At 39.5% G+C, this 22,967-nt stretch overlaps 1 protein-coding gene across 1 annotated transcript; it reads left to right on the top strand.

Moving 5' to 3' along the window:
• The first annotated feature begins 819 nt into the window (after positions 1-819).
• Positions 820-22,967, top strand: LOC127649223 (guanine nucleotide-binding protein G(I)/G(S)/G(O) subunit gamma-12-like). The gene is made up of 3 exons (XM_052134229.1): positions 820-1,035; positions 20,249-20,357; positions 21,496-22,967. The coding sequence occupies exons 2-3, from the start codon at positions 20,253-20,255 to the stop codon at positions 21,619-21,621; spliced, it is 231 nt and encodes a 76-aa protein (XP_051990189.1). The 5' UTR covers positions 820-1,035; positions 20,249-20,252; the 3' UTR covers positions 21,622-22,967.

A 22,967-nucleotide genomic window follows, 5' to 3' on the forward strand; every position in this document is an offset into this window, starting at 1 on the left:
GAAGGCAAATACATATATACATTTTTTTTTTTAATTAATATAATTTGTATCACTCTTCAAAGTTTACTTCGCATCCTCAATTTAGCCATGTGACCACCAGTTAAGACTTTAGTCTGTATGCAGTTGTAAAATATTTATACTTTATCTTGATTCGACTATTTCATGAGAATGGATTACTGCAGACACAAAAATGGGGGTTTGCTCTGTATTATCCCCACAGGAGAAAACACTCATGGCTGGTTTAGATCTCTAAGAATCTGTATTATATAACAAACCCTGCCAGCACCATTCCATTGCTTAGTATGCTGCTGTCCTCGTCCTCTGGGCCATCTCTGCAACATAGACTGCCTTTCAGTGTCTCAGCCACAACAATATCCTGCTGTATTCCTTGACCAGGTGCAGGCCAGAGCACCACTGGTGCGATTATAGTGAAAATATAATTATTGGTGATAACGGAAGTACATTTAATATATACATTAATTATCATGGGTAGTTATAGATGTTTATCCCGCCATGTAACATTTAAAACACAAGAAAAATATGAGTTTTGCTTCAGAAGATGCCAAGGCCACTTTATTCTTTTTGAAAATCACATAGTTGCAGGGAAGTAATTAGCACATTCTGTGTAAATTTGATTATGTCACTGTAAAAAGCCAACAAGACACCACAAGACAACCCTTGAGATTTGGAAGATTTAAAGTGTGAACACTGCTTGCCAAGGTGAAAAACAGTCTGCGGCGTCTCTCTCCACAGTTCGGTGGCTGCGAAAGGTCGATTGTGTCGTCATACTGTGAGCCGCCTGTGATTGGTTAGCGTAGGTGGAAGTGCTACAAACGGTGTCATTCACAAAGTAGAAAGAATACATTACAATTGCGATAAAGAATGCAAATAACTTTCAAACAGTAATGAGTTCTATTTTTTCTTGACAATTTCCCACAATGACCGTTTGAAGTTGAAGTGAAACCAATTCGGGACGTATTTTGCCTTTTCTTCACTGATTTATCTCAAGAGATCACAGTTCGAGATTTTTTAAAGGTAAGAGTCATTTGCCGACGGCAGATGTACTTTACGGGTTTAACTTACTCTTTTCTTTCACATAAATAAGGTTATATGTCGCGGCTGTACATCTTATTTTAGAGTTGAATGTTGTCGACTCGTAATCCTTGAAAGGGGGAGTTATGTCAATTTACAAACTATGACTCAGGGAAATGTTAAATGACTCTTCCAAACTACAGTAAATCAATATGTGCTTTCAAATGCACGTTCTAACATTCACAATTTAAATCCATGCCTAGAATCTACCTTTGATGATAGTACACCCGGTATGCGAGGGAAATTCCAGTGTTTGAATCATTCTTACAGTAGGCCTAAATTAATCCAATTTGAGAAAATATAGTCATTTTTAGATGAAGATACAGCAACTGTTTAAGTACCAGAAAGCATTTGAAGTGTTTCTACGAAATGCCTTACATCAAACTACAAGTAGAGACAAGATGATTTAATTTCCTTCTTCCAAGACAGTGTTATCATAAAAAGAGCTCCAAATGGAATACCGGCTATGAAACTCAGAGCCCAAACATGTCCATAAACTACGAAACCCCTAGTTTGCCCCTCTAAAAGGGGTTTGCACGCATGAATACACATTAGTTAACATTTAAACACAGCGAGCAAGCCTTTCATTAATACAAATATCAGCCTTGCATTATGATTAAACACAAAGACCTTCCCGAGTCCTTGAGTCTATCCACCACTGCTCTGATGCCATGATGTGTTTCTAGTCTGATATTGCCTGTTCAGTAGCCACATCCTGACTTGTTGTCTTTGTATCTAGTCTGATCATGTTTGGAAGATGACACATGGCCCTATAAGTATGTCAGAGAATTCCCACACAAGTATACAGTTAACACAATTAAAATAACCTTATCAGTTTTGTTTAGAGGTGAAAATTGAAACATTAACCATTCCTTCCCTGTCAGTTTGTGGTGTGCGTTATCTTTGCAGTGATTACCCACAGTGCTATTCAAATCTGTCCTGTGTTTACGTTCTGTCTGATAGTCAGAGGATGTGACTGGAGATAGAACTCTGCCGAAATCAAACCTCCATCTTATGAAATGTCTGAGATTTAAACAATGCCATCTTTTTGTGCCACAGAGTTTAAGATCTCTAACATCAGTACACACAGACAGGAATCATCAATGGTGGGCTGGTTTAGGAAAATACATTTACATCACAAAAATGCAGTTTGTGCATGACCCCACCAGCAAAAGGCTGTCACTTGCATTTTAGATGCTCAAAGCTGTCAAAAAACAATGACATACTGCTCCTCTAGACCAACCAGCTTTGAAACGTAGGACCGAAGACTTGAACTCTTTCAAAATTTGCAGACACTAGTGTTTTCCCACTACACAAGGAAATGTAAAAAGCATTGCTTAGCAACATGCTATGACACATTCAATAAGCCTGATGCAACAATCACAGTTTAAGATTTAGTATTTATATGTTGTGATGTGATTTAGGCTTTTGGTGATGATGTCCAATATATTCACTATTCCAATTAGATTATATATTATAAGACTATAATTACATTGGATATTGGTGAAGTTGGGTGTCATCAAATGGCATTGTAAGTTGCAGCCAGTGTTCAGAATTGATGCAATAGGTCATACCCTTTTTAAATTTGATTGAGAAACTAAGTGTTGCATCATTTTGGTTTCCTCAGAAGTCAGTTTAGGAGCTGCTTTATCTCACCACCTTATATCTGTCACCACATTTCTTCTCTTATATCTCAATACAATGGTGAACCAAATAAGGAAAGATATAAATTATTATGTTTATTGTCAAGTTGTGATCTTGCATATTAACCAAGGTGTAGCTGCAGGCCGGAGATCTCCAAATGGGGGTGGAATCTCCAAAAAAGGGTGGGATTACTCTAAAAGGGGGTTGCACCAACTCCAACAGTGGGCGTCACTTTCACTCATGGTTAAGGTTAGAGAAAGGGTTAGGTTAAGGGCTCCCTATTTCATTGCTGGCATTTTGGAGCTACCACCCCCTTTTGGAGCTCTGTCTGCAGCTACATCCTTCTCTAATTAGCGGGAAGTCTGAGAGGGGCACTTTTAATAAAAACTTTTGCCCTGTTGGCATTGTAGATTTAATTCTATTTTCTTCAAACATTTGAGAAGGATAAAGCTGCAGGCATTGCTCCAAAAAGGAGTGGGAGCTCCTAACCGAAATGAAAGGTATAGGGAGCCCCTTACCTGAGCAGCTACAAATTACCATTAACTCTGCCTATAGGCAACCTTCTTCGTGTTTCTTTTTGGGTTTGCTTGATCTGTTCGTTGATAATTTTTGTTTCTAATGCAGGTTACTGTTTGCATTGTGTAGTAAGTATGATATACTGTGCATATGATTGGTGAACTAGTGAGCATGAGATTAGTGTGAATAGAGTGGACACAACCTGTATGTCCACCAAGATGACATCACAAAATGGATTTATAATATCACCCTGATTAAAACCGCCTTGTGCTTACTTTGCTAAAAGGCATTTGCATTTCCGTCTCAAAAACCAAGCATACCATTTAGAACTGGTCTGTAAATAAGGATCTGATATTAAAATTTGTAATATCTGAATGAAAAATCTCTTTAGTATAAAGCAGCATTATGTTTTCATTTCTACTTCTGCTGGTGATTTAAAGAAAGAAACATACCATGCCACATTTGTGTAATTTTAATAAGCCTAATACTCCACGTACTGGAATGCCATCTACTGGTATTGTATCACCATAGTGGATTAGGATATACTTTTATTTCTGTAATGAACATTTTGTGGTATTTTTAAAGGCATAGTATAAGCATTATTATAGTATTGACAAAGATAATTTGGGGGATAATTCAATCTTTATAATTACCCCAGTGATCTATATTGATGTTCACATTTTATTAAAAGAGTATAAAAAATAAAGTTAAAAGATATCGTTTTGGCAACCTGCACTACCATTTCTCTCCAAGAGGTGGAGTGAGTGGATCACACTTTTTTTCTTGGCTCTTGATTATTTGGATATTAAGTCCAGTGAGGTCTTCCTTTAAAAATACTGCCTTTTGACATTTTTTCATTGCAGTTTGGTTGGGGTCAGACCTATAGTGAGACATAGCATAAACACTTATTCACACTGACAGATGGTCAGAATGATATGCCCCTTATTAACCTTAACCAAGACCAGTTGGGCTAAGTTTGCATTTGTCTCTATCTTCCTGATGTCTGACACCAACACTCAGCCAATACTGATTAATGCAGAGAAATGTGGACATTCACCAAGCACAGCTGACTCTCTGTGGCTTTATATCTGTTAATTAACTACTACTGTTGAACATCTTTGGAAATAGTGTGACTTCATTTTAAAAGACAAAAATCAATAGGGCAAGGTGTTACCATAAATGTATCTTAGAGACCTTCTGTTACATTAACTGGTTGTATACCTTTTGAGTTGCTGCTTTATTTGGTAGTGACAGTCTTCATTTATATTTAATTTGTAGCATAACACTATTGGAATGGTTTGTCTTACATTTAAGGGAATTAATAGACGCTCTTATCCACAGCAGCACAACAAGTGAGATTATGCAGGTAATAGATTGCTCAATTTTCCATGGGAGGTATTCCATACTTTCTATTAAGGAACTGAAGTTTAGGCATGTCTTTCCTGGCATGATCATGTAATATGTAAAAGGCAACTGTTACAGGTTCAAAGGAATGTCACTTTTATTTACAAAATAATGCATTCGCTTCAATGCGTAACTCTAAAGCTTCATAAAGCTTTTCTTCCCAGACGAACGCTCGACTATGCCTTCATCTCCACAGCTACCTTCCCTGTACTTACTTGGACATAACTTACATTTTTTTGACAGATGTCTCGCTTTTGACATATTCCCCTGAGCAGGTAGGTAGAGTATGGTTTCCCTTGAGAACAGGAATGGGCAAGGATCAAGGAAGTGGTTCCCTTCTGGCAAGTGATGAATGGAAGACATTGACCCAATGCGGTGTCTCATTCTGTAAACTGAGAAAGTCTCCATTGCAGTGAGAAGGCCTCAGGTGGGTGAGACTATTTGTAAGGACAAACTTCTCAACAAAGGTCTTTATGGGTATAAGGGAATGTTTACTGTCCGGAAAGGGCAAAGCAGTGATTGTATGAGAAGTTTGGGAAGCTTCCTCAAAGATCTGAGGATGGGTTTTGGGGGGACTGTAGAAGATGCTTGTGAAGGGAGGTTTGTGAGGGAGATTATGTGTGGGAGAAGCTCACACCCAGCATGGCCATAGGGCCCCAAAGTGTTTTGTCCTTGGGTTTTCTTTTTGAGGAGAATGGAGCGTACAGGTGACACAGAGTCACACTAGTGCTCTCTGTGTCTAGACAACCATCTCAATTTCTCTTTTTAGTTTGTCAGCCCAGCTCTTATTTAGACTTCATGTTAGGAAGGAAGCAATTCTTGCTTTTGGATTCAAGGGGATTTGATAACCAGGAAGGTTGTAAAGGGAAAAACTATTATTGACAAGAATATCAGTTTCTTCCTGGGAATGCCCTGTGTTCTCATATTAAGGCCAAAATGATACTCTGGTTTTCTGTGTGCCGCTACATCGTGCACTGATCGTGTGATGTAAATTAAAAAATCAACACAGTATGTGTCATCTGTGCATGCGCCTGACTTTGACTGCTCAAAGAAGTATCACAAAGCAGTTGTAGCATGCATGCATTGAACACGTCCATACAGGCTCACGGTCAAGAGTATACTTTGAAATGCTAAAGTGCTCAACTGTGCATGACATCTAATGGCACAGTTGCCATTTTGTTTTTGCATGCAAAACAAAAGTACCCTAGCCCATAGGATAAGAATCTGTAGATCTCAAGGGTTTGCACACCTTGTGCAAGAAAGACTAATCACACTTTGAATTCGGCAACATAAAGTCAGAAGTTTTGCTGCTGATATTGGTTTGCACTTCCCGAAACCTGAATCACTGCATTTCTGAGGTTGAATTTATGTGAACATGATTACTTCCGGGTTCCCAATGGTGATTCAGAGGTTGCTCGCACAACATGCTTAAATTCACATTCGCTTAAATAGATGAAAAAAATATCTAATGGGAGATGCCGCTTGTCAGTAATTTGTCTGAATGGGGTTGATATCGGGGAACTTGAACTTCTGGAAGCAGCATGTCGATGACATGTCAAATACCTCAATAATAAAGGAATCTTATACCTTCCTGCAACAAAGCAGTTTTGCATGTACCAGGACTACCTTGTTTAGTAGGACAGCTGAGAATTCTAACTACTTGTTGATCCTCACCGAAGAATGTAATGACGATCTTTCATGTTTTTTTGTGTTTAGGGGAACTCTTTCAGTGCACACTAGAGTAAAAAGACTTTATGGGGCTTTTTGCCTTCTGTCCCCCAGTTATATTGCAACAGAACATAAAACAAATGGGTTTCCCCAAAGAATCACGCAGCATATTCCATTGGTTGTTTTACTGTCATGCCCCTTCATGGAAATTTTGGGTACTATGTTCCAGCCCATTCATTTTCACTTTAGAAACACTGCTACTTTCTTTTTCCCCTCACTGAGTGTAAAAGGAGTTTCTCTGAAGTCTCTTTATTGTGTGTTAGCCCCTCCCCCTGTCACATGCTCTGGTTACAAGTGAGTAGACAAAGTCAAGGACAAAAGTAGACAAGTGTAGGTTATGGGCCAGTTTGTATCATCCTTTATCAGGCATAACATTGCTGTGGTCTCATGGCGCAACAGTGGCATGTCTGACTGCAGATCAGAAGGTTGTGTGTTCAAATCATGTCAGGGTCATATCCTTTTTATAAATTCTAGTGTACACAGACAAAGCATATCCCTGTCACTACCTTTTCCAAGTACTCTCTTTTGGCAAGCAGATCTATTGTATTGTTAACTAAACAACATGCCTTTGAGACAGTTTAATTAAACTTAAGCATGTAACCCGTCCTGAATATTGTGCCCTACGGCCATTAATTGATCACCTCAAGTCATGTGGCTTGTTGAGGAGATGTGTGCTGTTACGTTTCATGATTTGACCTACAAAATTTGTCTGGTGGACAATAAAATGGGCAAAAACTTCTTACAGACTTGAAGGACGAACTCAAGTAATATTTAGGAACCAGAATATTATAGAGACTTGAGAGTGGGTCAATAAAAAACCACTTAGCCACACTCTTTCAACCACTCAGAATACCCTAGAGATGTTGCGTTAGGGTTTGCACAGGCAACCACCTTTCACATTTTCTTCAGTAAATGTAAAAATCTAGTTCTGATCTATTGTCTTTTAAGGGGTGGGAAGTTGTAATCTGTGTACTTGCTGATGAATGTGTTTTTCAGTGTTCACCTGTCACCTCCTGATGATGCACTACATGCAGTGTAAATCAGTTTAATTATGAAACCCTGTCACGCAGTGGTTATTTCCAAATTATAGGTGGCTCTATGCCCATACCTGATGCAATCTCCTCCATAGCATTTTCAGATTTTATTATATTACTGAAAATGCTATGAGGCCAATGTGACCCATAGCAGTAAAATATATAATGTGGGTCATGTGCTGATAAGTTCATGGAACAGATCTTTGATCCCCTGGTGACACATCTGATCATGTGGCATGCAGAAAATGTGGTGGCGTTCTTGTGTGGAATTTCCTCCAATGTGTGCATGCAGGGCAAGCTCTTTAGGTTTTCCTTTAAAAGCATGCATTTTCTGCTTTCAGATAATTCGTAGTCTATAGATGTTTTCTCATTCTGAAGTTCTTAACACTTTTCTGTGGATGTTGGTATGCTTGTCACTAGGCTGTGTATTTGTGAAATTGTGAAGTGTTCATGCAAGTGTATGGAAAAAATAGACTGTATCTCCTACATATCTCTTTCTTTGTTGCTAAGCTGCTCTGTGTGGTACATTGATGTCTCCTCATACCCATGTCTTCTCTCATTCTTCATGAAAATGTTTTACATTACTCACACAACCCTCTCCTGTAAGCTACACTGTGTGGCCATCTGCAGAGACATGGGAAACCACTGTTGTGACTAGCATTATTGGTGGTGCTTTCTAGGAGTTAAACAAACCTCTAAACAAGCCAGACTCCAGCTTTAAAAGGCCTAGGGTTAAAATGTTTTTCCTTTTAGGCAAGTCAAAGGGGTCCAATACTTGCAAGCTCCAAAAAGGATGCTTATGTAAAAAGTAGACTTCAGTTGTCCATGTGACACTATGTCTTTTGCATAGCGCAGAGTGTGTTTGACTGTCTGCACGCGGCCCAGTTTTTCTAGACACGCAGACAGTCCAGTGAGGCTACAAGGGTGGGGGAGCTCATGTTTTATCTCCAATTTGGAGCCCCCGTGTAGAGCCTAACCATGAGAAATAGATCAATATTTCAATCCTTTTTACTAAAAATGTATGATTTATAGTAAAAAGGACTTAAAAAATTATATTTTTCTCACCTACATATTTCATATAGCTTCTGAAGTCTTGCATGTAGATTTCGTGATCTAATCCATAAGACTGGAGTCTTATGGATTAGTTTTATGTGGCCTTTAAATAATTTTTTGAGCTTGAAAGGTCTTGTCACCATTCAATTGCATTGAATGTACCTACAGAGCTAAGATCTAAAAATATTTGTTAGTGTTCAGCAGAAGAAAGAAAGTCATACACATCTGGGATGGCATGAATGTGAGTAAATTATGAGAGAATTATCATTTTTGGATATACAGCAAAGATGGGATGCTGTTGACCTCAACTGAGGAGGTTATTGGGAGGTGGAAGGAACACTTTGAAGAACTCCTAAATCCCAACACGCCCTCTATGGTAGAGGCAGAGCCGGAGGCTGATGGGGGATCAGTTTCTATTTCCCTGGGGGAGGTCACTGAGGTAGTCAAACAACTCCGCAGTGGCAAAGCCCCGGGGATTGATGAGATCCGACCAGAAATGCTGAAAGCTTTGGATGTGGAGGGGGTGTCATGGATGACACGCCTCTTCAACATTGCATGGAAATCTGGGACAGTGCTTAAGGAGTGGCAGAACGGGGTGGTGGTTCCCCTCTTCAAAAAGGGGGATCAGAGAGTGTGTGCCAACTACAGGGGTATCACACTTCTCAGCCTCCCTGGTAAAGTTTACTCCAAGGTGCTGGAGAGGAGGGTTCGGCCGATTGTCGTACCTCGGATTGAAGAGGAACAATGCGGTTTTCGTCCTGGCCGTGGAATGACGGACCAGATCTTTACTCTCGCAAGGATCCTGGAGGGGGCCTGGGAGTATGCCCATCCGGTCTGTGGGAGGTGCTGCGGGAGTACAGGGTGGGGGGTCCCTTCTTAGGGCGATCCAATCCCTGTACGTCCAAAACGAGCGCTGTGTCCGGGTCCTCGGCACGAAGTCGAGTTCATTCCATGTGGGGGTTGGTCTCCGCCAAGGCTGTGCTTTGTCACCAATCCTGTTTGTGATATTCATGGACAGGATATCGAGGCGTAGTCGGGGTGGGGAAGGTGTTCGGTGGGCTGGGGATCTCATCGCTGCTTTTTGCAGATGATGTTATCTTCATGTCATCATCGGTCCGTGACCTTCAGCTCTCGGGGTCTTCGGGGTCTTGTTCACAAGTGAGGGGACAATGGAGCGGGAGGTTGGCAAGGGAATCGGGGCAGCGGGGGCGGTATTGCACCCGCTCTATCGCACCGTTGTCACGAAAAGAGCCGAAAGGCAAAGCTCTCGATCTACCGGTCTATTTTTGTTCCTACCCTCACCTATGGTCATGAAGGTTGGGTCATGACCGAAAGAACTAGGTCACGAGTACAAGCGGCCGAAATGGGCTTCCTCAGAAGGGTGGCGGGCTTCTCCCTTAGAGATAGGGTGAGGAGCTCAGTCATCCGTGAGGAGCTCGGAGTAGAGCCGCCTCCCTAGGGAGGTGTTTCAGGCACGTCCAGCTGGGAGGAGGCCTCGGGGAAGACCCAGGACTAGGTGGAGAGATTACATCTCCACACTGGCCTGGGAACGCCTCGGGGTCCCCCAGTCAGAGCTGGTTAATGTGGCTCGGGATAGGGAAGTTTGGGGCCCCCTGCTGGAGCAGCTGCCCCGTGACCCGACTTTGGATAAGCGGTTGAAGATGGATGGATGGATCTTTAAATGTAGGCATGTGTCCCCTCATCTCTTTAAATTAATTGGTTTCACATTTCTGATTCCCCCCCCCAAATGTCTTTTAGTGAAGTTATCTTTAGCTTTCTGCTTTTTGCAATTTTTTGCTTTCTCTTTGTGAAGGCGGAGCACAGTGTAGTGGAGAGTGAAGCAGGGGAGATGGGTGGTGAATGATTTTCACCTGTGCTTAACACCCGTCTTGTGTTTCAGTGCGGAGTGATTGGGGCTTTTAAAGAGAAGAGACAGCGGCAGTGGAGAGAGAGAACCCAGTTGAGAATCTGCTTGTGTGTTGGCCACTACCATGTTTTAACTTTTGAGTTATTGACCTAAAGCTTCACCATTGCACTTTTAAGCGAACATGTTGGTTTAGTTAATAAAAGTGAAATTGCTTTGAGTTTGAATTGCCGTCTCCCGCTTATTCATTCCTTTAACCTATTTACACTGGTGCCAAAACCTGGGATTGAGGGAGATACGTCATCATGTGTCCTCGCAGTTGGCGGACATCATCAAAAACCTCACTGGTATCCACCAGACTCAACACCAGGCCCTCCTGGTGCTTTGAGTGGTTCAGTAGCAACGTTTTGGGGTGCTCCTGCAAGCCCAGGCAGAGGACCTGCCGGTGTTCTAGAGCTTGCTGCTGCATAGTACTCCAGCAGTGATGCTGGCCACGGGACCCCCACCTCAGATCACCCTGGCCAAGATGGCTCCCCAGGACAACCCCAAAGCCTTTGAGCTGTTTGAGCTTGCTTCTGCGGGGTGGGGCTGGCCACAGAAGCAGTGGGCAGTCTGCCTGCTGCTGCTTTTGTTGGGGGAGGCTCAGCTTGTGACCCAACAACTGCCAGTGGCTAACCCACTTGAGTACCCGGATCTGAAGCGGGCCGGCCATCTTACAGCGGGTTGGCCAAAACCCTGATCAACATTGTCAGTGCTTCCGGGCACTGACCTATGGGAAATTCGGCCACCCAGTTGCTTTTGCCCAGCAGCTCGGGGATGCCTGCCGGAGGTGGTTGGTAGCGGAGAGCCCCAACGCCGAGGGAATTTTCGACTTGGTGGAGTTGGAACAGTTCATCAACTGGCTGCTCGAATATCCCTTATGAATATCCCTTAGTGCCGTGGCTATTCAATTTCAGGGGCAAAAATATAAAGTTGAGGCAGTGGTTAGTCCTTGTCTCACCATCCGCTGATTTTGGGTACGAATTGGCCAGCATTTTAATCGTTAATGGGGAGATTATTTGCGGATGGTTCCTGTACCAAAGTGTCTTAAGTTTGTGATTCGCTGGCTGGGGAGGCAGAGCTGGGACCATCTGTGTCAGCTCTGTGTCAGCATGACGGAAGGGAGGGGGAAGCCTTGGCTCTTCAGAATCATCTCCCGAGTAGGGATTACAAAGGAAATTCTCAATGATCAAGGAACTACTTTCATGTCAAATACACTATGCGAGTTATATGAATGATTGGACATTAAATAGATTCGGACAAGCATGTACCACCCACAAATAGACGGCTTGGTCGAACAGTTTAATCAAACCCTGGAAAATATGATTTGTTCTTTTGTGGTGGAAGATGCTCGGACATCATGAGGGAAAATTGGGAGAAGGAACTTACTAACAGCAAAAACAAAAATGTACCTGAGAGCAAAACGCCACACATTGGGGCAGCTATCACAGGAGAATTTGCTACAGACTCAAGAACGTCAATTCCACCTGTATAATGGGGGCGTGGTTATGGGAATTTACACAGGGAGATAAAGTCCTTGTATTACTACACACATCAAGCTCTAATTTACTCGCAAAGTGGCAAGAGCCCTTTGAGGTCACACTGTGAGTTGGGAAAGATGATGTTCAATTTATGGATAGAGGTGGAGCACATCAGATTTACCACCTCAACCTCCAGAGGGAGGAGCACGGTCCGGAGGTGAATATAAAAATCACTGATCTAGTCACCCGGTCACCTGTGGAGACCAACTCTCACCATCCCAAATCGCGGAGGTTGCCAGGTTGCAAGGACAATTCTCCGATGTGTTCACCATATCGAAACCACACATCCTCCGTCCATTGATAGCATGTTTTTTCCTGAGGATGTGCGCTCGCTGCAGAGTCATCCCTACCGTTTACCCGAACACAAAAAAAAGGTAATGCAGGAGGAATTTAGGGCAATGCTTAATATGGGGGTAATAGAAAAATCCCACATTGACTGGGTCTGTCTGGTGGTCTTAGTCCCTAAGAGTGACTGGTCGGGCCGGTTTTGTGTGGATTATAGAAAAGTGAATGCGGCGTCTAAATTTAAGGCTTTTAAGGAGAGGAGACAGCGGCTTTGGAGAGAGAGAGCCCAGCTGAGAAGCTGCTTGTGTGTTGGCCACTGCCATGTTTCAACTTTTGAGTTTTTGACCTGAAGATTTACCATTGCGCTTTTAAGCAAACGTGATTTGTTTTGTTAATAAAAAGTGACATTCTTGAGTTGGAATCGCCGTATCATGCGTCCTCATTCCTTGAACCTCATTACACTCCCATCCTACATTTCTGTTTGTTTTCATGTCTCGCTTTCCCATACACAAACTCTCTCAATATAAGGGTACAAAGACCCTCCCAGTCACTTCTCTGTGACATTACTGTGTTTTCCCAGTTATTGAACCCACCAGCATATTAACTTGGAGGAGCCGAGCATAGACCATTTGGCCTTGGATAGCGATCTATAATCTGATTTACTCATACACGGTCAAGCTCCCCATGCCTGGGGTTTTAATAAAGACTGCTTTGTTTTAGAGCTGTAGTCTAAATACAGAGGACTGTTGGAGTGAGTTTGTTGTTCGGAGTTGAATAGTTGTGCATTACTCAGCTGGTGGAAATGAATGGGGGCATTTAGTGGGGGGTGGCAGGGAGAGAACACAGTAGTTGTGAGTTTTATTGCATCTCTGTTGCACCAGCATATCTGGCATCATGCCATTAGATACGCTCAAACTCTTGTCCACAGCTGCATCCTCTCTCTGTCTGACTAAAAACACAAAAATACAATTCATTTGCCTCAAACTGTTTCAGAATTTTGCTTAACATTTGAGCACTACCTCTCCACCAGTTTTCCCCTCACGACAAAGACATTTGTTCTCCAAAGGGTGAAACCTCGACACACAGCTCCTGGTTATAAGGCCACACGCATGCTGACATACAGGAGACATTATCTCCTAGTGCAGGTGTTTGTTTAGGCCCTAGGCATGGCTGATAATAGCCCATTATTGTAGCCCTGGCCCTATGTCATTCAGTATGGCTTGGCTCTTTTTTGTGGACTTGTTCACAGATTCCCATCTGCATGGTGTCCCTGCACAGTGGCTATGTTTAACTCGGCCATGATGGCTGGGCAAGTGCATGACATCACCTTTTTACTTCATACTGTGTGCTGCAAAGTTCAGCGTTAAATTGCTGTGGCAAACTGGCCTTATTGATGGTGATCCAATGCTTAATTTAATGGTTGAGGGCTTTTATATAAAATCCACAATTATTTTGGAATCATTTATTTAACATAAAAGAGATGGTTCTTTGCATTAAAGAGAGAGTTCATCCAAAAATGAAGATTCTGTAATCATGTACTCACCCTTATGTTGTTCCATACCGTACAACTTCCTTTATCCTGTGGAACACAAAAGTAGGCAGAATGAAAGGCAGTCACTATTGACTTTCATTGTATGAGTTGTGGTGATCATTCTATTTCTCAGTTTTCAGTGCTCTCTCAAACCGAATTATGTTTTACTACATGTTCATGCAATGTGTAACACCCTTTCAGAATACTGTGTTATTCTGAAGTGTAGTTATGATTTGCATTGACACATATTCATATCGGATAAAAAGATGTTGATGCATTCTGTAGAATAACTCTTGATCAATACCTCTGTTTGTTGAAAAGCTGCATGCACAATGAAATGTAAAGTGGTTTCCAAAGTTGTTTCCATAGAACTTGTCTCTGGGTGTTAATATACTGCTTTCCCAAGAAGTGAACTCTGACCTACATAATTACTACATAAAGGCCCTAAATAAATGGTTGGGGGGTATTTGGACAGTTGTCTATATCTCCCAGCCTGCCAGTTGGTTACGATAAAATGTATTTTCACAGTGTGAAATCTTGATAGTTAAGTACAAGTTCACTATTCCAAAGTGCTGTGCAGTCACAGCAATACATGCTGAGCGAGAGTGAGTTGCAATACTTAGACCAGTTCTTCAGGGCATGCTGCTGTCACCATGAGAGCACGCAACTAAATGAGTAGTTGGCAAGAGCTGATAACATCTGTTATACTAACATGGGAAGTGACCTGTTGGTGACCTCAGGGCTTATAGAGCACCACTCAGAGAGGGAGAAGTTTTGTACTCTCTCTACAAGTGTACCATCTCATACACACAACATACCCCCCTCTGCAAAAACAATGTGATCATCACCTTTTTCCTGTTGAGACACACAGAGAGACTCTTATCTGTGGTGATGGTCCTCTATAAAAATCTGGTGTGGTTGTGAAATTCTGTCATTGTGTACTGTAAATGATGGAATCCAGTATCAAAATGTACTTTGTATCTTCTGTTACTATATTTAGCCATTGAGTTCTAGTGTTTTATTTAGACATCATAGTAGATGACCCTACCCTGTCATGCTCATTACACTCATTACAAGACAAAGCAATGGGAAATGCCTCGGAGATTGCTCCCAACTTATTAAATTCCATAAATAGCTATTTGGAGAAATAAATTATTTTGTCCATGCTAGCCCATACGAAACTCGCCTCTACAATGGTCCCTTCTTCAACGTAAGCAATCTTACTTGAGTTCACATGTATGTCTGTTGGACTTTATCGTTTGCCAGGTGAAAATCAGAGCCTGTATTCACAAAGATTTTTATCTCACTACTAGGAGATATCCAAAGAACTCCCTGCAAGGAGTTTTTGCTTAAAACCAATACACAGAACAGTTAAGAGCAAGATTTACTAAGGACATTTTTAAGTCTGTATGTAACGGAGGTTGCGACCAACTATACGGTATCGTGACATATTTCCGAGTGAGGAATATTAAATGAGAAATGCCTCGAACACAACCGCAACCTCTCTGATGTCCCTCCTTCTTCGAAATGCAAACATAATCTAGCCATTGGGCCCGCAACCAGGGTATTTGGGGGATTGATAAAAGGGTTTTGGTAGAGCCACAAACTAAAACGGACCTCCTCGCCATCTCTGTTTGTTATGCGTCTTTTTACTCTTTGTCAAAGCTCAATGCAGATTGGCGGTTAGAGGGGAGTGGTTAGAGAATGTTCTGCCCAAGCCGTCAAACTGACATCATCAGATAAGTAATGTCATTCCAGAGGCGAAGCAAATTTCAGCTTTTGATGGAACATTACGAAGACAATTTTTTTTCTTCTGTGGATTAGCTTGCACAGATTAATTTTTCACCACAAGACTAGTAATGTGTACTAACAAAGTAAATCGATAGACAGGGACCCACTATTTGATAGCTGGATGGATGGATGACGTGCACCCCGTCAACAGCATTAAAACACAGCGGAGCCCCGCAAGTACAGTGATTTCCCCATGAATGACCCCTTAGTTCTATGCAGCGAGCGCACATCCACAGGAAAAAACATGCTATCAATGGACGGAGGATGTGTGGTCTGGAGAGGGCATATAGAATAACGTATATATGCCCTCTCTAGTCTCAGTTAAAAACAAAACCCTGAAAGAAAAAACACATTTACATTTACTCACATTAACATTATTAACTAACAGTAATTGAATTCTGTAGCCTGATCTCATGAAAATGATGTGACTGTGGCACCATTTTTGCAAATTGATATTACGTGATTCATTACACGTATCACTGCAGTTTCAAGGTGAAATGTGCTTTGAAGGGCACTAAAAGCGAGTTTAATCCTTAAACGCATACCTCGTGTCTTTAGAGACCCTGGACCTCATTTCACCACCTGTACCTCATCCATTTTTGTAATGAGTTGTGCCCACACTTTTTTTTAGTTTTCCACAATCTATCTCTTATAAATAGTGTAATGCACAAGAAAAGCCACAAAAAGTGATTAGGGTCATTAGAGACCATTAGTATGTAATAGTGTTGATTTGTTTTGTAACAAATGATATTTTTATGATTATTTCATATCAATATAAGTTTACTATCACAGTATATCTATTTATTTTTTTTATTGTGTATCTTATGTGTAGATTATGTGTTGTGTAGCTCAATATGTGTTTGACAGCCAGTTGTGTCTTTTGAAATTTCAGTGTGAAAATAACGAATGCTGTTCTAGATTTGTATTGATTTGTTGTATTATATCTTTGATATATGAAAAATAAAACATAAAAATATAATTTTTATTATTTTCTAATTGTCTTGAAAATATTTGTAACATTTTACACTATCTGGGCTTTTTGTAGATCCATTTTTGATCAATATATTTGCTTGGTCTCTAAAGACCCAAATATGTAAGAGTGTTTGGTGAAATTCCCATGCATTTAAGGATTACTGTTCTCCCAAAAAGATGAGGTTTTTAAGGTTAATGCTCAATGGAGTTTTAAATGAATAAAACCTTCCTTCCTAAACTAGATCTTAAACAAAAACCTAACCAATAGTGTCATAAAAAGCAAATGTGAGAGGACATTTTTTTTCTATTTTAAAATGAACAAAACCAAAGTCCCTACCCTAAATTCTACATCTAAACCTAACTGATAGTGTGATGAAAGCAAATGTGAGGTCAACAAAACAGACAACCCTAACCTAAACCCGACACCTAAACCTAACTGATGGTGTCATAAAACTGTGTATCGGCCAAATATATATAGTTACAGTATATTGGGCATGTGTATTCTGTACTGTGATGGCCAGCTGTTTGAATCAGTGTTTGCTTTTTGAGATAACTAAACTTAAATTGGACACTTGCATCCCTGCAGTCTGTCCGTTGTCAGTTGAGGTCATGATATTCTGAAAAGGCATTTGTAATTATGTAACTTTTCTATGGAGAGCACTGTAACACAGTCCCACTTTTGTCAGTGCATGTCATAATTCCACCAACAAACTTCCTCAAGGCAGGTAAAGCAGAGAGAAAATAGGGCGACTCCCTTGTGAACTCTGAAAATTATTTTGTCTAAGAGGACTAGTAACCTGAAACACCACCAGAGGAAAACACTGCAATGATCTTTCCTTTTCCTCTCCTCTATGCGGATGTCAGTGAAAATAAACTTCTGCTATTATCCATAGACTTTATCATTTGCTTTATTATTGAGTGACAATAGCTGGTGTGAGGTAGTTTTCCTTTATTCGCAAAGTAATGCACAATGCAGATTCCTGCTATTGTAAGTTCAAGAAATCCAGGAACCTGGAAACTGATTGTAGGTAATACATTACTGGAAGATTTTTAATGATCCAGCTCTTGACATCATTGCATCTTGTCCTGTCTGACTGGCCTAACAAACCCTAACAAAATTTCAGAAGATTCTGGTCTATCAGGATAGATCCGTAAGAGTAGGCTAACACATTTTTTTTTTTAAAGATAGTGAATGACAGAATGTCCGCAAATCTAAAGAAAGAAAACAGAATAACATGTATAAAACACCCAATTGTGTCATATTATAATATAAAACAGTTAGTTCTGGTCCTTTGAATCTGATTGGACGAGAGACATTCCATGAGCACTGATGGTGTGACACCATCAGCACTCAGACACTTCACTGTGTGTGTATCACTCCGCTTGTGTTCATGCCGTTCTAAACTAAAGTGTAAGAGTAGTGCATATGTGTTAAGAGTGTAATTGTCTCTTAAATGTATTTTTGATTTTATATTTTGACATTACATATGTTACCCAGCAGGTGGTAGCAAAAGATCATTTTTGTGTGTAATATGAGCAGTTGGTGGCGTGAAGTGAACCCATCAGTCATTGTTTACATACAACGGCGCTCTGTGATTGCCCAAATTACTACTACTACTACACAACCACAACTAGAAAATATATTTAACCCTCTGGGGTCTGAGGGTGTTTTGGACCCTGGAGAAGTTTTGACATGCCTTGACATTTGTGCTTTTTTCAAATGCTTAAAAACACATTAATGGCAAAGGTCTGATTACACTGTATTCAGCACAAACTGGGCTACAATAATATGTGAGGAACATGTGTGTACATGTTTGTATTTTTGAGAAAATAACGATTATGCATGGTTTTTGAAAAAAAATAAATGTTTAAGTAATTGACTTAAGGCCATATAACACATACTAAACATTTGTCCACAAGACTTTTGAGAACTGGATCTTGTAGCCAAGAGATTTTGCTAGAAAATGATGTGAAAACCATCCTGATTCATACAAAACAATATAGTAATTGAACTTTTGTAAGACACTTTTAGTGTTAGAAAGGTCATATGTGAGGAGGCGTGAACTATAATGAATATTGATTGTAATTCACACCTGAGGAGACAAAAGACGCCTCACCTGGTCCTATCAATGAGGAATGTGACAGAAAGAGAATGAATATGAGGAGACTTAATGATCAAAATCAAGTTTTAAGTTAAAAGAAGAAAGTAATCTGACTATATATTTTCTTTACGTAAAGACTTTACATAATTTTAGACCTACACTACCGTTAAAAGAAGTCTCTTCTGCTCACCAAGACTGGATTTATTTGATCCAAAATACAGTAAAAACATTGTGTGAACTCATTTTAAAATTTAAAAGAACAATTTTCTATTTGAATATATTGTAAAATGCAATTTGTGATTAAAGCTGAATTTTCAGCATCATTACTGCAGTCTTCAGTGTCACATGATCCTTCAGAAATCATTATAAGATGGTGATTTTCTAATATGGGCATATTTAAAGTGCATTTTATTAATTTAACCTGAACACATATTTGCAAGCACAAGCTTTATTGATGATAATGAGGCATTATAAACACTAGATAAAATATATTCTAAACATTCATATTATTTTAATATCATATTACATATCATATTTATATCATACAGCATACAATTTAAATATCTGCTTTAGCCAAAACAACATTTAAATTGCTTACACTTGCTTATTAGGACATATTTCAAATTTCAATACTCTGAATCCTGGCTGGCAAGTCAGGAAACAGTCCCACTAGTAAAATATGTACATTTTTATATAAAATAGCATGTCAACTAATTAAAACTAAATTACTTACTTGTCCGAAATTGTATCCTCGTCTGGATCAAGTCTCTGTTCAAAATACAAACGTTCATTTGAGTCCCGCTCTTCTTCTGAGGAAAATGTTAACTCTTCGTCACTATCCAGGAGTTTTCTCACTTGTGTATCGTGCTGTATTTCAAACACGCAGAAAAATGAAAGAACTTGTTGTTTTTAAGGCACAGTCGGGGGCATTTACCATTTGATTTGATCATCTCAGCACATTAGCGTATGAATCGGGTGCTCTGCCAGGAGAATTTAAAAGTTTTATTTAAAAGCAGACATTTTAAGCTTTCTTTAGACATATGTTTCATGTTTGTGTGTGAAGTATTCTCGGAGTTTCAGTTGTGTTTCAGAAATATGCTCGCATACCCTGAGACTTCTTACAGCTCACCCTTTTTATTTTCTTTATTTTACAGAAGCACAAGGTTTTGTTGTTATTGTGAGTGTACACAAATAAAAGTAGACCCTTTATAGTCTCTAATGATGTCTTACACTTATCTGTATGCCCCAAAATGACAGAGAATTGTATGTTGTTTTCGCTGTAATGATGAAAAAATCCAGCAGGACGCGCTGCTAATGTTATGCTAATGTTAATGTAATGCAAATGTTCTCTTATTGTGTAGACTGCCAAACCGTATCCTAATTTAGATAATTTTGCGTATTGTATAAAAATTTTATTGTGAAATTGTTCTTTGTGAGCTTACATTTATTTTTTTACTTGATGTGTTTTGAGAAGTTCTGATGTAGGGTTTGTCAATGCATTGTTGTCACTACCTTCCCCGCTGTATCAATGATGTTCTGATCTTTGATGCTTGGAAACTGATATATAACGTCAATGTTCCCAACTTTTCTGCAGTGTTAGGATGGCATGACATCTGTAGATTCTGTAAAATCTTTTGTGTTTTGTGTTGCAGTTGTATGGTTTCAAAAATGTCCTCTAAAATGGCAGGCTCAAACAACCTGGTACATGCTAGGAGGATGGTACAACAACTGAGAGTTGAGGCCAGTATTGAGAGGATAAAGGTAAAGTACATTCTGTTTTCCTAATATATGAGTGAATGAATTAAATACAACCAAACAATGTCCAAAGCAAGAGTGTGAATCTCACAAAAACACAACAACCCAAAAATTTAAATTCTCTCATCATTTACTCACCCTCATGCCATCCCAGATGCGTATGACTATCTTCTGCTGAACACAAATGTAGATTTTTTGAAAAATATCTCAGCTCTGTAGGTCCATACAGTGCAAGTGAATGGCAATCAGACCTTTTGTAGATTAAAATTTTTGGGTGAACTATCCCTTTAAGGCCGAAACATACTCTATGCAAGTATGTGCACGCAGATGCTTCTAGCTACGCAAGCTTGAATTTGTGTATTATTGCGTTACCAAAATGTGTCAGACCGCTATTCATAACAAAAGGCAAGGATGTATCGCATTACTAATGTTGCCACAAGGGGCGCTATAGCGGACATTAGTGTTACATGTCTAGAATAAACTACTATCATGTCAGAGCAAAAAATTTTAAGTGAGTATTGCTGAGCAAGTAAGTTAAATTCAATAGATTTAAAGCAAGTAACTAGTACATGGCACAGACTTTTGAAGGTATCTCTATCATGCTCTTGAGTACCACGGTTTGTTACCACCACAGTAATGCAAGAAGGCATGTTAAGTATGTTCAACCAGACTGCTCGTTGACCAAGCACTCTCATTTGCATACTTGCGTAAAGTATGTACGTATTTGGCCTTACAATTCTCCCTAAAATTATATATTTTGCACATAGCTAACATGACCAGCTGAATACAACTCACTTAATCTCAGTAACTGCTCTGTTATTGGACACTTTCATTTATGCAATAAATGTTGATATTGAATACTGAATTTCTACAATGGCATTAGTAACTGAAAACTAGTGTGTTTGCATGATGCAGCATCCACACCACTAGGTGTCATTGTAAGCCAATGTAAGCCAATTAAACATACTTAAAAAAATGTATGAGTGCATCTTTAATGACAATTAAACACATATCCCTCAAATTATTATTACTGTGATGCATTTACACACAAGAAAAACACAAGAGTTTTTTTAGTCTAAAAGATTATCATTAGATTACCATTGTAACATATTAGTTTTTTCACATATTGGCTTCTCTTATCCAGGTGTCTAAGGCCTCAGCTGACCTCATGCGCTACTGTGGAGATCATGCCAAATATGACCCCCTGCTCATGGGCATACCTGCCTCAGAAAACCCCTTCAAGGACAAAAAGCCCTGCACTATATTGTAGTCAAACTTGCACAACAAGTTTCTTATTTAATTACTTCTACTCAACTTTGCCTTACGTCCAACTCTAGCTCCTTAGTATAACTTTGTTCCATGTCTTAACTAGATTTAGCTCATACAGTATTTATTACTGTAAAGAAACATCAATCAGGACTGATTAATTGCCATCTTGGTGATGATTAGCTTTGTGCAATTTTTCCATCATGTCTTAACCAGCATTCTTTTGTTCGTTTGTTTGAGCCTAACAGAAGTGAAGTCATTCCAGGAAATAATCCCATAATTAATGCAAACTTTAGAGGTCTCTAAACAGTGGTCACTTCCTTTTTCCACCAAATGGTGCCATTAGTTACACTTTGTGGTTGAAATAGGGAAGTACTATTTCACGTTGTGGTATAAAAAGCTTGCAGCGACTCTGACTAACAGATTAAATGCCTATTAAGGTCTAAGTAGACCGGTTATTTGTTTGTCTAGTAGCACACATATGTATTCATAGCAAAAGGACTGACTGAAAGATATTGAATTAATGGAAATTGAGGACTTGTCCATATTTGTAAATGGATCGTGAATCAAACATGTCTTAATAGTGTATCGCAATTGCCATTGGTCAAGTGTATGCTAGATAAAGTAATAGATAAAACAGTAATAAGGTCATACAAATACTAATTAGTTCTCAATGGAATGCAATATCACTAAGTTCAAAACCTTTAAAGAAAAGGTACTAAAGTGGTTCCATTGTTTTATGAGAAAAGATAATTGATTCCATTGTCCTGCATGTTCAAACCTATGTGCCTTAGTTCATTAATTGAACTATTCCATATTGATTACAGAATTACAGCTGTATTAAAATGAACATAGACTTTCTGTGTCTGTTGATCTGGAGTAAATTTGTTTAATCTGTTGTTTATGCTTTAGATATACACTAGATTTAACATGCAAAGGTGCCTTTACTTTCTGATCTTATTTTTCCCTATGGCAAGTACATTTTTTATTTTTTTAAACAAAAGACCACTGATGTTTGATGCCACTATTTGATCCTATCTATGAATTAAATTAATTTTTTAAAACCTAGGGCAGTCATAAAATGTATGTTTAACTTTCAGGCATTGAATGGACTGAGCAACCGTATAATGATGCTGCAATATCTGTATTTTAGAGACATCAGAGGGGGTAATGCAGTATTTGTGATCTAATAATAATCTTCACAACCAAATCCCTGTGACATCAGTGTCTCTGAAGACACAAGTCTCTTTTTCTAATTTCTGTATCTTTTTAAGCATTCTTAACATGTACTCTACATACTTTATCTTGAATCTTGAAAAAAGATTTGATTAAAATTGTGAACTAGTAAAA

The sequence above is a fragment of the Xyrauchen texanus genome, chromosome 9 (assembly GCF_025860055.1).
Source record: "Xyrauchen texanus isolate HMW12.3.18 chromosome 9, RBS_HiC_50CHRs, whole genome shotgun sequence".
NCBI lineage: Eukaryota > Metazoa > Chordata > Actinopteri > Cypriniformes > Catostomidae > Xyrauchen > Xyrauchen texanus.

What these genes read in the sequence shown, in the direction of transcription:
- LOC127649223 (XM_052134229.1), top strand. Translation starts at nt 20,253, where the DNA reads ATGGTTTCAAAAATGTCCTCTAAAATGGCAGGCTCAAACAACCTGGTA. An exon ending in CCAGTATTGAGAGGATAAAG is followed by an intron (nt 20,358 to 21,495) that starts GTAAAGTACATT and finishes TCTCTTATCCAG; the next exon opens with GTGTCTAAGGCCTCAGCTGA.